The sequence below is a fragment of the Crocodylus siamensis genome, chromosome 3 (genome assembly GCF_052110815.1).
Source record: "Crocodylus siamensis isolate JL-2025a chromosome 3, ASM5211081v1, whole genome shotgun sequence".
Lineage (NCBI taxonomy): Eukaryota > Metazoa > Chordata > Crocodylia > Crocodylidae > Crocodylus > Crocodylus siamensis.
Genome location: NC_143397.1, coordinates 76,486,102 through 76,499,649, shown reverse-complemented (window position 1 = coordinate 76,499,649; position 13,548 = coordinate 76,486,102). Strand labels below are relative to the sequence as shown.

The following is a 13,548-nucleotide window of genomic DNA, read 5'->3' as shown; positions in this document are numbered from 1 at the left end:
AAGAGTTGCACCCCCCCACCCCAAAACAAACGGTGAATGAATGTGTATTCTGTTTGCTACTGATCAAAACTATGCCACTTACAAAAAACTGTGCAACTTAGACGGATTCCACCTTGGGCTTTTTGAATGCCAGTACCTAGCCATTATATCTAAAAAGCTATGATGCTTACATATACTATTTTTCCAAAGGCAATACAACATATACAATAGCTTCTCCTGGTGGGGAAAGGGAGTTGTTAATAAAGAGGTGTATTTCCAGAAGTGTATTTAACTTGTGACCCTGATTTCAATAATATTCTTCCTACAATTAAGAAACTCTCTTCAGTATTTGATATCTTTGCTTACACTGGTCCACAACAAAGGTCTTTTATGTCACTAAAAGCGTATGTTAACTACTTCCCCTTCATATGTCAATTTATCTAGACACCAGGATCATACACCTAGGTTGACAAACTGAAGAGATCAAAACTAGTTACAACCTCAGTAGCCCTTAACTTCGCAACAGCAAAGGGGTGAAAGATATCTGGTATTTATGACTAATAAAAAGTAACTGTAAGTATAAATAAAATGGTTGTGTGAAGCATACAATACTATACATTGACACATTCTAATAATTGCTAAAAGGTCTTGAATAGTTAGAGGCCTCTGCACTGACAATATACTCTAACATTGTATCATGTCTGTGCAACTTAAATGGGGAGTGATCAGAGTCCCACCGAAATCAATGGGACTTTGTGTCATATTCACACCACAATTCAAGCTGTACTATGGAAAGTAAGTGTAAATAAAAAGGAGAAGAAAAATAGTTACTGTGCAAGTAGAATAGCTGTATTTCAGTATTAACACGGCACTAACCTCACAACAAGGAACGGATTACTCAGTTCTCTCCACAGACCAAAATAAATGCAACTAAGCTTTGTCTGGAAAATCTTGTGCCACACACATCTCCTTAGGAAGGCATGATTTACAGCTAAACAGACTTGGACAGGTTTGTTCATAAACCTGAGTGTTAATAAATCTGTTTAGAAGCTTCTGTCCAGGACATTATTTCAGATTATGCAGGCAAAGAAACCTTTACCATATGCACTTCTGACAACCTCTGTACTGTAGATAACTTTTGCTTATTAGCTAACAGACATGAGACACCCTTCCTTCCTAATCCATCCCGCAAACCCTGAACACAGAATAGCAGGAGCAGTAAACCTGGCATCCACCCTAGATGACCTTTAGCAATTTCACTGGCCTAAATGGTGCTAAATTCCCCAACATCCAAGTTCATTCAAGTATCCACAAAGAGCTTAGCAACAAGAGGCAAAGATTAACTCTCTTAACAAAAGGAGCACAGTTTTCCTTAACACAGGGCATGTCTACATGAAATGCTAGTAAACATCTCAGCATCTACATGTGGAGGGCTATAAAGCTGAAGTAAACTAATAAACTAGTAATGTTTTACTCCACAGCAGCACACGTGTAGACACTGATCTGACTGGCTGGGGCACGTGGGTGCGTCACTGCAAGGGCTGTCTGCCAGCTAGCCCCCACCCTGAAGCACCTTTATGCCCCATCCAGCCAGCCCCTCTGCAGTATGCTGTGCTGGATCAGAGCAGCTCTGGACTATGCCTGGGAGCAATAATCTCTGGCATAATAAGCACCAGAGTTTATTGTGTTGCCTTCATATGCTCATGTATACACACCCATAGTGTGTCAAGTAAGAAACAAAGAAATAGTAACCTAAACAAAACAAAGTTAAAAATATTATTGTACACTGGGATCGGTAGGTTTTTCCACAGCAAACAAGATCAGAATCAACTTGTTGACTAAATACTTTAAGGCACAATAGCCTCCCTTGGACTTTTCAGGAGTTTCTATTGCTATAACAATGCTTGATCAAGAACTGTCTCCTGGTTGCTTTATATACCAAATGTAAGCTAATCATCTGGGGGGGGGTTCATATTGCAAACAAAGACATAGGAATATTCAAGGTACTTTTCACAATGTTGCTGTGTTGCCATATTGGGCACAAAAGCCGTGAATTAGATACGCATTTGTATGTTGACCTTTTTCTTTGCAAGGAAAATATAGCTCAAAAACCTTCAAAAGTGGTCAGTGATTTCAGTTTAGGGTGCTAAAGATTAAACTTATTCAAATAGCTTGATATTCAGAGAGGGAATGCTGAGCACTTTCTGAAGGTCAGTCTCTTTAAATGGGCTCAAACTGGGCTCCCAAAATCATTAGTCATTTTTGAAAAATTGTCCTGATCATTGAAACAGCCAACGATTAGGCAAACCCTCAGTACTCTAAATGTCTAGAGGGAAGACAGGATGGCAACAAGATGGCAAAGTCCACTTCTCCTCAATTTCCTGGGAGTGCTCCAAGAAACCACATAAAAATCAAGCACAGCATAGAAAAGGCATATATTGCTCTTCTTAAGTCACCGCTCTTACCTCTGTGCTCCCATGTGATCCTGGGCACTGGACCAAATGCTAGTGCTGCTCCAAGCAATAGGCTCAAGACTGCATACAACACAGTCGGAGCCATGTTAAGTGTCCTTGCTGTATGGAAGTTGGATATCTGTAGTAGCTAACTTGTTTGGCAGAAGAAACCTTCAACTCCAAAAATTAAGTTACAGGACAGACGTTGCTGAACTCAACGAAGATTGACAGACAAATTAGAATGATGTTCCCAAGTGTATGCTTCCAATAGATTACTTCTTCAAAGGAAGACACATTTTTCAGGAGTGTGAATACAGAGACCGCCCACTCTTTCCACAGTGTGTCTCAGCAACTCTTCTGCCTTTTAAGAACATTCTTCTGCTTTGTCTCGAGATTAAATCACACTGCAGAGGATGAGAGGGTGGGGAAAGAAAACACATCAATGATTTAACAAACCACAAGATATTTTTTGACATATGCTTTTTCAGTAGTAAGCAGAGTTCACTCTTACAAAAGTAAAAAGGAACTAGTTTACACGCATTACAGAGTTCCAAAATCAGACTATGGCAACAACAAGCAACTCTGACAGCAGTAATTTTTATTTACTACACATACAAAAGTATTTTGGACACCCTAGTATAGTTAATCATATATATTACATGAAAATCTACTCTAATTCATATCTTTTCTTACCTTTAAAATACATTTTAAAAATATACTCCTTGCATGCTTATCAGCCTTAAAATTCTAGCAAATGTCACCAAACATTTTTGTAAATGAAAGGCTCTGTTGCCCTCTTTTGGCCTCTTGCATAAGACTTGTGTGGCCCTGGCCTCTGTGGGGTGGAGCTGGACCAGGTGGCCCCACACTTCATCTACATATACATTTGCTGGAGGGTGCCAGGACTTGTGACAAGAACACCCAGTTCCAGTTACAAGTTGGGGGATAATTACCACATGGATCTTTTGTGGCGGGTTGTCTGGAATACACTCACATACTGAGCAGTACTAAACTGTGGGGCCACCATGGCTTGACATGCTGTGGACTCTGCTGGGGCCCAACCCAATGAACTGTGTGATAAATCATGAACTTTTTGGTTTTGGACCGATATCATGCAGAGTTTGTATTTCATATAAGTAGATATAAAAACTCTGCTCGAACGTGTCTTTATGAAGTACCTGTGCTGAAACTTCCAGCAATTTGCAAAAAAAAAAAAGTGAAATAAATCAATTCCAGATAAACTAGATCTATAGTATAGATTTAGTTTATCCAGAATTGATTCATTTTACCTTTTTCTTTTTGCAAATGTTTTTGTTGCAGGAGAGGCTGCAGGGGGGGAAACTCTGAGGAAGGAAGAGGGCAAGGGGGCCACCTGACCCCCAACCACTATTTTTCTTGCTGTAGCAGTGGGAAGGGGATAAATTCAAGACAAATCTCCAATAATTAGATTCTATACCTGGAAAATTACAACATATTTAAAATATTTCCATAAATAGAATGTAATTATTGGAGAATCATCTTCAATTCAGGGTCACCTTAAATTTGAGTAAATACAGTATCTTTCTGTCTGAAATTACTACACTTTACAATTTCTCATGAGATAGTTATCACAGAGATAACTGTTACAATATAGCACCAACTGCCTTTTAAACAACAAATATATGCTTCCTCTCTTTCCATCCTTCCCTTCTCAGACTCTTATAAACAAATATTTAACTTTTGGGAAAAATCTCTGCAGGTCACTAAAGAACAACATGGGGGGGGAAAAGTGATCCAGTGATGCAACTAAAGTGATCTGAGACTGCAGAAAATGACAGTGGAGGAATTAAAATCTGTTAATGGGTAATCCTAGAGATAAAAAATTTGGTTATTCATTGAAAAGTATCAGGTATCTGACAAAGACAACTCTAGCTGCTCGAGTCGTCATTCATCCACAGGGCCCCACCTATGCTCTGCACCACTGTTTCTCAATGGGCTCTCTCAGCATTACTCGTCTTTATGGCAATTCTCAGCAAACTCTGTGAGCTCCTCTCTCTGGCTTCCAAATAAGATTCCTAGCATAACCATATCCTACTAAGAACCTGAGAGCATTTACATTTACGGCAGTTATACTGCCTATGGGAAAAGAGAAACCTACACCTGAGTGTACCAATCAGCCTCTAAAACAACTAAATGCTTTTAAATAAACCTGTGGGCTTCTCTACACTGCCGTACACTTTGGATGTTGTAGTAGGTATGTACAGAAGGCATCAGATTTGCATGCAGCAGTGGCCTTGAAAACTGAAATGACACACAGTGTCATGGGAAATTAAAATGACACACTGCTGAATATATAGGTTCCCAAACAGAGCTGGCCAGTCTGTACTGTCGCAATGAAGGAAGGTCTCAAGATTTATAGTCTACAAAGAGGAGTACATTTGAAAAATTAACAAGAGTAGCAGCAAGAAATAAGATTAGAATTACTGCATGACAGGGGCAGGCAATTATTTCAACTCATTGTTTCTTAATGAGTTTTGGTGAGCTGTTGATGGCTGTATGGGTAGCCCCGCCCCCTGCCAGCTGACCTGATCACCATCTTGGGACTGGAAGTCCTACCCCTAACCCTTGCCCATCCCTTGTCCCCTGGAAATACTCCTTTTTGGGGGAGGGAGGGGATTGCCATCTTAGAACCGGGAAAAAACCAAATCATACACTAAAGTCAAACACCTACTGTAACATATTTTAATATTATTACAAAAAATGTTTTTGTCATGATTTGTGTTTCCACTGTGTATAGAGGAAATGATTACGTAATAATTCTAAAATAAATTCTTACTCTTGTATATTGCGGGACGTGTGTGGTGGGGGGGGTGCGTCTGTGTGTGTGTGTTTTGTGGGGTTTGGGGTGTGTAAGTATGGTAGTGCGTATGGTGGTGTGGGGTACGTGTAGGGGGGTTGTGTGTGTGGCTGTGTGTGTGGGGGGCACAGGGTATGTTGGGGGGTTGCATACATGTAAGGGGTTGTGGGGGCAGGGTGTGTGGGGCTTGTGGGGTGTGAGGGAGGCTGCAGGGGGTGTAAGGATCCCTGCACTCCCCTCACGGCGCAGCAGCAGCAGCAGGCAGAAGTGCACAGGGCTGACATCTGGCAGGCGCAGTTCCGGTCGGTGCTGCACACCACGGTAAGGGGTGCAACCTCTACCTGGCAGTCTATATCACCAGCACTCCCTGCACTCACCATGCACAGGAGGGAAGCCCTGCACACTGGAATCAGCTGCCTTCCCTGCCCCCTGGGGAAGGTGCCGAGGGCTTCCCTCTTGTACCATGCAGCCCCAGCTGGGAAGGCAGCCAGCTTTAGCACGTGGGGTTTCCTTCCCATGCCCAGCAAGTGCTAGCAATACAGACAGCCTGGCAGAGGCTGTTCCCCTTGCTGCGATGTGCAGTGCTGGCCAAAGCTGTGCCCCACTGGGCTCCTGCACCGGGCACGAGCACCTGAGCAGCCCTGACTTATGAGCAGAAGACCTGGGTAGGGCAGTTTGTTGGTGGGCACCTTGGTGGGTTGGATCTGGCCTATGTGCCATAGTTTGCCTGCCCCTGCTGTAAGAAGTGGAACAACTCCAGACTAGAGTCAGCACTTCAGACAGCAGAGCTCTGGGACGTGGTGGTGGGGAGGTGCAGAGGCTGGGGGATCTATGTAATGTTGTGGAAAACAAGGTAAGTGTTAAAATTAAAGTGACATGGGAGATAGGTAAGTTCAGTAAGGAAAAAAAAATATAATTGCCTGCCACTGCTATAAGATCACTAGCAACCTAAATATCTTTACTCATCTACCTAGCTGTCCTTCCAAAAAGGATTGCTTAACTAGATATGGAATAATTTTTAACTATTTTAACCAACATAAGCATCTTGGACAAGCCCTCACTATTAGCAAAAATTGTGCAACAAAGACAAACTGAGTATTTACTGAAAGGTTTACAAAGTTTGCGTGCACGCGTGTGTATTATATATGCCTCCTCTTTATTTGTTGCACTGAGAAAACGAATACTGATTCTGTGAGCTAAAACTATTCTCTATGCATCATGAGCATTTAGAAAATACTTAAATTGCTGTGGTTATCAGACACCAGGGGCACAGCCCTATTTCAGTTTACATACCCAAATGGCAGTTCCTCTCCTATCTGCAATTTTCCAGCACTTAGAACAGTTTGTGATACTATTTGGCATACAGTGTGGACTCACAGTATCCAAACGGCTACTGAGCACACATAACAGGTTGCGATCTGGCTGAGTACGTACGTGGCTTTGTACCTGGATGAGCACATTCCCCCAACATGTTCTGGGCAACTAATAATGTCCCTGACTAATAAATTAGGCTCCTCTAGCCCAGATGGAATTTGAATCAGCAACTCTTTTGACTTCCAAGCCTAAAGCACTAATCACCAGGCCACCAGATAGGTATTAGCTCATACTGCTCTCCATTGCTTCCAGAAGCTGGCTTCCTGAGCAACCAAGAGCTGGAGAAATATAGCACAAAGAACAAGAGGTGTACAGCTTGGTAAGCTACGTGTCATCCTAAGCTTAACAAGAAACTAGACTCCACAAAGGCCTGGGTTCTCGCCTGGATCTTCCCAGGACCAAGAAGCTTGCATGCTGTTCTTTATTTCATCCCATTAATATTAAGGTAAGGAGAAGGGATTCAACTTCAAGAGAAGGGCGAGAGTAGCAACTGGCTAATGCTTGACCTGTGGCCTGGTAATAAGAGCCCCAACCTTTGGAAGTTAAAAATGCAGGTTCAAACCCACTCCTGGTAAAAATCGGTGTGTAGTGCTTCCTGGATGAAGGTCCTAGTTACTGTGCCGATGCATAGGACCATCCCCTCCTGGCTGTGATTTCAGGACTTCTGCTCAAGTATGCACATAGTGAGCTAAGTATCCACAGCCTACTGCATGTGGACAGTAACAATGCAGATGACTCCATACTAAGTATACTGTAATTTATTTGAAGTATATTTAAAAAAAAACCCACAGGGAAAGTGACAGAAGGCTTGAGCTCCATTTGGCTATCAATCCAGCTTTTTATTAAGTTTCTTATTACTTACTTAACTTACTAAAGGAACCTGGTAGTCCCCAGTGTTAGGCAGGTTTCTCCTTCCTCTTTTCAATGTTCTTTTCTGTATCTGAACACTACCAGTCACACTAGCAAATATATAAATAGCTCAGATGAAAGATTGTTTAAACTAATTGTTTACTAATCATTTACATTAATCGTTTACTAATCATTGTACGTTACTGGAAAAGAAGTCTCCAAGATTGAGATTGTGAGTATCCTGTAAACTTGAAAGTCCTAGAAACAGATTTTTATCAATCCAATTGCCTCCTTACAGATAGTGCCAATTGAGTCTTACTGCTCACCATGATTGCTCATTTTCCCTCAGAAGATGAAATATGACAGGGAGAGTCTGGAACTGTATTATTTTCTTATTAGGAGCTAGTGATTTTTTTTTATGGAAAAAAAATGGACTCTTTAAGTCCTTATTTTTCCTAAGTTGCCTGAAAATGGTTTTGGTTGCACAGCATCCATGAGTTAATATATTTACTGAAATATAAGATGACCATGATTATAAAACATCCCTCCAATAATTAGATTCTATATATGAAAACTTTATAAATTTGATATAATTTTCCAGGTATAGAATGTAATTATTGGAAATTTGCCTCGAGTTTGTCCCCTTCCCACTGCCATGTCAGGGGAAATACATCTGGGGGAGGGAGGGGCTGCTAAATCTGGGTAGTTCCCTAACCCCCACTTTCTTCCCTCTGCAGCCCCCCCCACTGTCAGACCCTGCTTTCCTAAGCATGTGGAAGTGAGGAAGGAGCAAATCTGGAAACACCAGGCACGTCTATGTGCATTAATGTGTTGTAGTTAATATGCATTAAATCTAGTACCTCCATTGTGAGGTACTAGGAAAATGCACGTTAGCCTGTCTTAATGCACATTAACTAAAAAATATAGTTTACAATTTACTTTAAGTAAATTTTTTTAAGTGGATACAATTTACTTTTTTAAACTGCTCCAAGTTTTAGCATAGTAATCCATTAGCATACTTTTAAGTAGCACTTTGGCATCTACTTACATAATGTACAGCTTGTACTAAATATACGTCCAAAGCCAAAAGGCTCATCATTTAGTAAATAGTTCATTGGGCTGGGCCCCAGCAGAATCAACTAAATTTCAAGTCAGAGTGACCCCACAGCTCACCAGTGCTCAGTATGCGTGTTCACTCCAGATACCACTTCCTCCCACCCCCTCCACACAAAGAATTAACTCATGACTGGAACTGGGTGTTCTTGTCATGAATCCTGAGGTCCTCAAAAAACTGATATGCAGATGAGTCATGGGGCAACCTGGTACAGCTTCATCTCATGGAGGGTGGGACTATACTAATCATATACAACATGCTGAGAGAGGGGAAAACAGAGGGATTCTGAGTGAACTGTTTGGGGTCCCGTTTAGTGCTGTTTGCCAGACATTTAAGACTGGTGAAGAAACAGGAATGATTGGAAATGGGAATGAAAGGCACAGCTCAGCTCAGAGTGAAGAAGTTAAAATGTATGCAATGTAGTGGCTCACCATGACTTCAAGAAGAGTAGGTGCTGGGGGGGACTGCACTATCATATATTTTATTCAGATGGGCTGTACTAGCCTGTCCTTGTAGTAGGGCAGAAGCAACAGACTGCTGCTTCTGTGACTGCCCATATGCCAGAGAGGTTTGAAAAAAAGTCTGTGTACTCCTTCTGGTAGTGACAGGTTTCACTCAGAAGCCTGACCACAGAAGCAGTCCTCTACGAGCACTTGACCAAGCAGCAAGGGGCCCAGACAGCTCATTTCGACCACTTCATCTCCTGTTTCAGGTATGCCCTTTGGAAAGCCAGGATCCTGCTCATAAACAGACACTTGGACCACGCAGTAAAGGACTGTATTAAAATGAGGCTGAGTGAAATGTACTGGTACAAAAAGACAGAAGAGTATGATAGGAAAGAAATGGCAGACCTCAAATGGTGGAGAGGACACTAGCACAGACTTTCAGAGGCAAACCTTCTGAAAGAACAATGAGAGCTAGCACTGCAATGGTTAGTGATAGGTGCATGGTGCAAGCTGTGTGTAACAGGACGATAATAGTTTAACTGTCAAAGTATGTTTTGATATGCCAAGTATACCACAGTAGACACTTGACAGGTTGTTAGAGGTAGAGATCTATATTATATATAAATAAATAAATAACAATATTTGTTTATTTGTTTGTTTGCAAAAAAGTGGTAGGGTCCCATCAGTATGTTTGCCCAATATAGTTTATCTATTTTATAGTCATGTTCAGTGTTGGTTGCATTTACTCAACTTCATAGTTCATTTCCATTAACGAGCACATGCTGCTTTTAGCACCAGTTCAAAGATAGACAATGTATTTAATGATTTCTACTTGTATGCGAATGCAAGTTGAATGACTTTTCCCCCTGCTGCTGATTGGGGTAGGTAGGGGAACACTTTGTCTTGTACTCAAGTTAATACAGTATTTTATCCTCAGTCATCTTGAACTTATGTATAGTACCTGTAGATCATGTGAATTAATTTCTAATGCCAAAATAATTAACATAAGAGAGACACAGTCAAGTATGCTTTGAGCCATATTTTAATACAATTTTTAAAGTATAATATAGACTATACTGTACTAAGAACCCAATCTCGCAAGACGATGTGTATTTTCAATTTGTATTAGCTTCTGTGAATGCAGGAGGATAAGCAGCACTTATTGGCACCTGACTAAAACCTTATGGACATTACATCAGACTCAATGTGGACAAAATGCACAAAGAAAGTTACAGAATATATTTAAAATGTATGCATAAAATGTCCAAGATATGCTATTTTTGCAGCATAAATTGATTGTAGGGGCTAGATCACCACCTGGGAATTCATCCACAGCAGGTTAGGGTTTGAATAGAAAACTGTTTGGATATAACTCAAGGGATAGAAGGGGTGGAGGGAGCACACAAGAACAAGAGTGATTTTTAAAGCTGCTGAGGTCCTGCAACCCGCACTGACTTCAACGATATACCACAGTCTTCAGCATTTCTAAGCACCGTGTACAATTTTAATTCTAAAAACAAAATACATGTCAGAGTGTACATTCACAACAACCTAGAAACCCCAAGTAAACATTCAACTTTAAATATTTAGGCCCCCTATTCTTCAGTGTAAGGAATCCCAGGTTTTGTAAAGTTTCACACAAGGTAGATTTAAAATACATGTTCTGCTGCTAATAAATAATTTTAAAGTCATTATTTTCGTGCAAATAATCATGATATAATGTGAAGACTGCCTGTTAGAGCTCTCCATAATGCTCATATCAGCAGCTGACTAAAACAGCGCCTTTATATGAGAAGGAACAATTAACAGAGCACATGGGAGTTTGCTAGGGTACAGCTGGAATTTCAGAACTGTGACATTCCTGTTGACATCCATAATGTTCATGCACAGGCAAAGAAACAGGAGTAGAAATCAATTTATTCTGCCTGCAAGGGAGATAGGGAGGACAGAAATAAAATGCTTGCTCAAAAAGGGCTGAAAATATGTAGCATGAGAAAGTCTACAAGCCACTGAGGTTTTATTACAAACAATTGAGAATAAAATCCCAGTACTTGAACTGGAGAATTATAGACCTGAATGGTATATAGAACTGTTATTGAGATATGAAGACATTCACCCCTAGGGTCACCAGTTTGAATCTGCCTCTGGTTCCTAGTGACTGAATGCTATGATTGGTAGACTGTACACAATGAATCTAGTATCCTAGTCCATGTTATCCTAGAGAGATGCCCTTAAGAAAAAAATCTAAACACTGTAATTGTTAGGTCTGAAAGCAGCAGTGCCAGAGTGACCAAAAACTGAATGGACACTGAAGACAAGGAAGATATTTATCTTTTATCCCTCAAGATGGCTAGGGTGAAGGGATGCAAGGAAGCAATTAGAAAAACTTATTTTGTGAATAAAGAGGTTTTCAGCTTCCAGGTCTGTTAATCCAGCACCTCTCATCAGCACTATGTTATGACTATACAGGACATACAAAAGATTGCAAAAGCCAAACATCTGAAAGCTAGCACAGTGCCAGATTTGCAGTATCCTGTAGACTCTTAGTTCTGTCACTTTAATTATGCATCCAGCCATGGAAAAAACAGCCTGAAGCTGTCTTTAATTATATAATTCATGTGCATAAACAGAATGAATTAAGGTTGCACAGGGGCCACGTTCATGGAAGAGTAACACACAGGAAGCCCGTGCCCAGGAAATGTAGTTGACAGGCCATGGAAAGAGTCTATGCAACATCCCAATGAGACCAACGCAAGTTAGAGTCCAACACAGCACCTGCATCACTGTTTAGCTGGAAACTTAAAAAAAAAAAAGATCTGGTTAAGATCCTTAAAAACCACTACAGTTTCTCTTTTACTTAAACCCCCTCCTACCTCTCTCCCTCTGTGCTTCTATCCTCCCCACTACAAGACTCCCATTCTTTTACAACAGTCTTCATTGCTACCACTCTTCCCTCTGCTCCCTCTCACCCTCCTGGCTCTGTTCCTAACTCCTATGCCCCAGGGTTCAGTCCTTCCTCCCCCTCCATCCTGTCTCCAATTCCTCAACCCTTCTGGACTCCGAAGAGGCGGTCCTTAACCCCTTCTGTGCTACCCGAGCAACAGCAAGAGGAGCATCTAGAGTACATGACAGTCTCTCTGCTTTCAGTTCTGGTGCCCTGTGCCACAGTTGGCACTGGCAGCCAAAGGCCGGCTCAACTCAGCCCTTACAGTCCTCTTGGCTGCAATGTGCCCAGGCAAGAAAAAGCACGTTTACTCCACTATGGCAGAAGCATACCCTCTTCCACTTGCTCCTACTCCACATACGCCAACTCCCAAAAATGAGGCAAAGTTGTCACTGCCTTCAAGAGGTAATGAGTGCACAGCCAACAACTTAAGGGCATGCTGACAGACACATGCTTAGAGCTTAGAATGGCTCGATGGCAGCCAAATTGTCTCATTTCTGAGATTCAACATGGTACACTAGAGCTGTGTGAAGCTTCAGTCACTGATTTGAATCTTGGAGGAGATTCAGCCCAAATTAGTGGCCAAATCTCCAAATCCAAATTGAATCAGGAGATCCATTAGTCTCTCCAAATAGAATTGGAACCCTCCAATTCAATTTGGAGAGATTCGACCATAGACACAGCTTTATATGTTTTTTCTACATACATCAAGGTACCAGGTAGCTTGTGAATGCAGAGATGATGGGGCAGATGAAGTGTCCCATGGGAGCACTGGGGGTGGAGGGGGAATCCCCAGAGCACTTGGCAGCAAACCCAGTAGTGGACTAGGAGCACTTCCAGTCCCACGAATTGAGTCAAAGCTGAATTGAATATGGCCTGCTTTGCACACCCCTACTGGACACCTGTGTGTACTGCATGGGAATGGATGCAGAAATGCCTAAATGGAAACAGTCCACATGCAGTCTGATGAGCAGCAAGATCTAAGAGCAGATCTAGGAGGCTCCATAAGGATGGAACCTAGAGAGAATTTAGCTTCCAAATTCTAACAAGCCTCTACAAAACAGGTACACAACTGATTTTTCTGGAACTTAGAACTTAATTGTAATTGGGTAAATTTTCAGTGGAAACAAAACCATGAACGCAACAGCAGCACCCTGTCACACTTCAAGTAGCACATAAATGGTTTTATCTCTGTTTAAATACAGGTAAACATATTCTTCCCAAACCTCATAGATTAGTTGAACTATTTCAGCCAAAACTTTCTAAAAAAACCAAAACCAAAACAAAACAAAAACCTACTAGCCTGAAACACATCCAAAATGGAAAATTTTAGCCCAAACAGTTATTTGGCAAAGTAAAGAGCAGCTATGAAAACTGTCACCATAGGCACTGCTACCTGTACCTCCTATAACACTGACTTGGCAAAGGCATACAAAACTTTTTGCATGATAAGAGGTTGCTTTCCTATAAGTTTAAAATATATGGTATTTAAGGCCAAAACCTTTCTTTGCTGGTACCAGCTCTGCCACCCTACATAAGGTAAGGAGGGTTTG

At 41.4% G+C, this 13,548-nt stretch overlaps 1 protein-coding gene across 12 annotated transcripts in view; it reads right to left on the bottom strand.

The window, feature by feature from the left end:
* SEMA4D (semaphorin 4D) overlaps positions 1-13,548 on the bottom strand; it is a 159,319-nt gene that overhangs the window by 49,761 nt on the left and 96,010 nt on the right. For all 12 annotated transcript variants that reach the window (XM_090038542.1, XM_090038550.1, XM_090038549.1 and 9 more), the window contains one exon: positions 2,445-2,836. In XM_090038542.1, coding sequence (XP_089894668.1) covers positions 2,445-2,538 — 94 coding nt within the window. In that variant the 5' untranslated portion in view covers positions 2,539-2,836. The remainder of the gene's footprint in view (positions 1-2,444; positions 2,837-13,548) is intronic.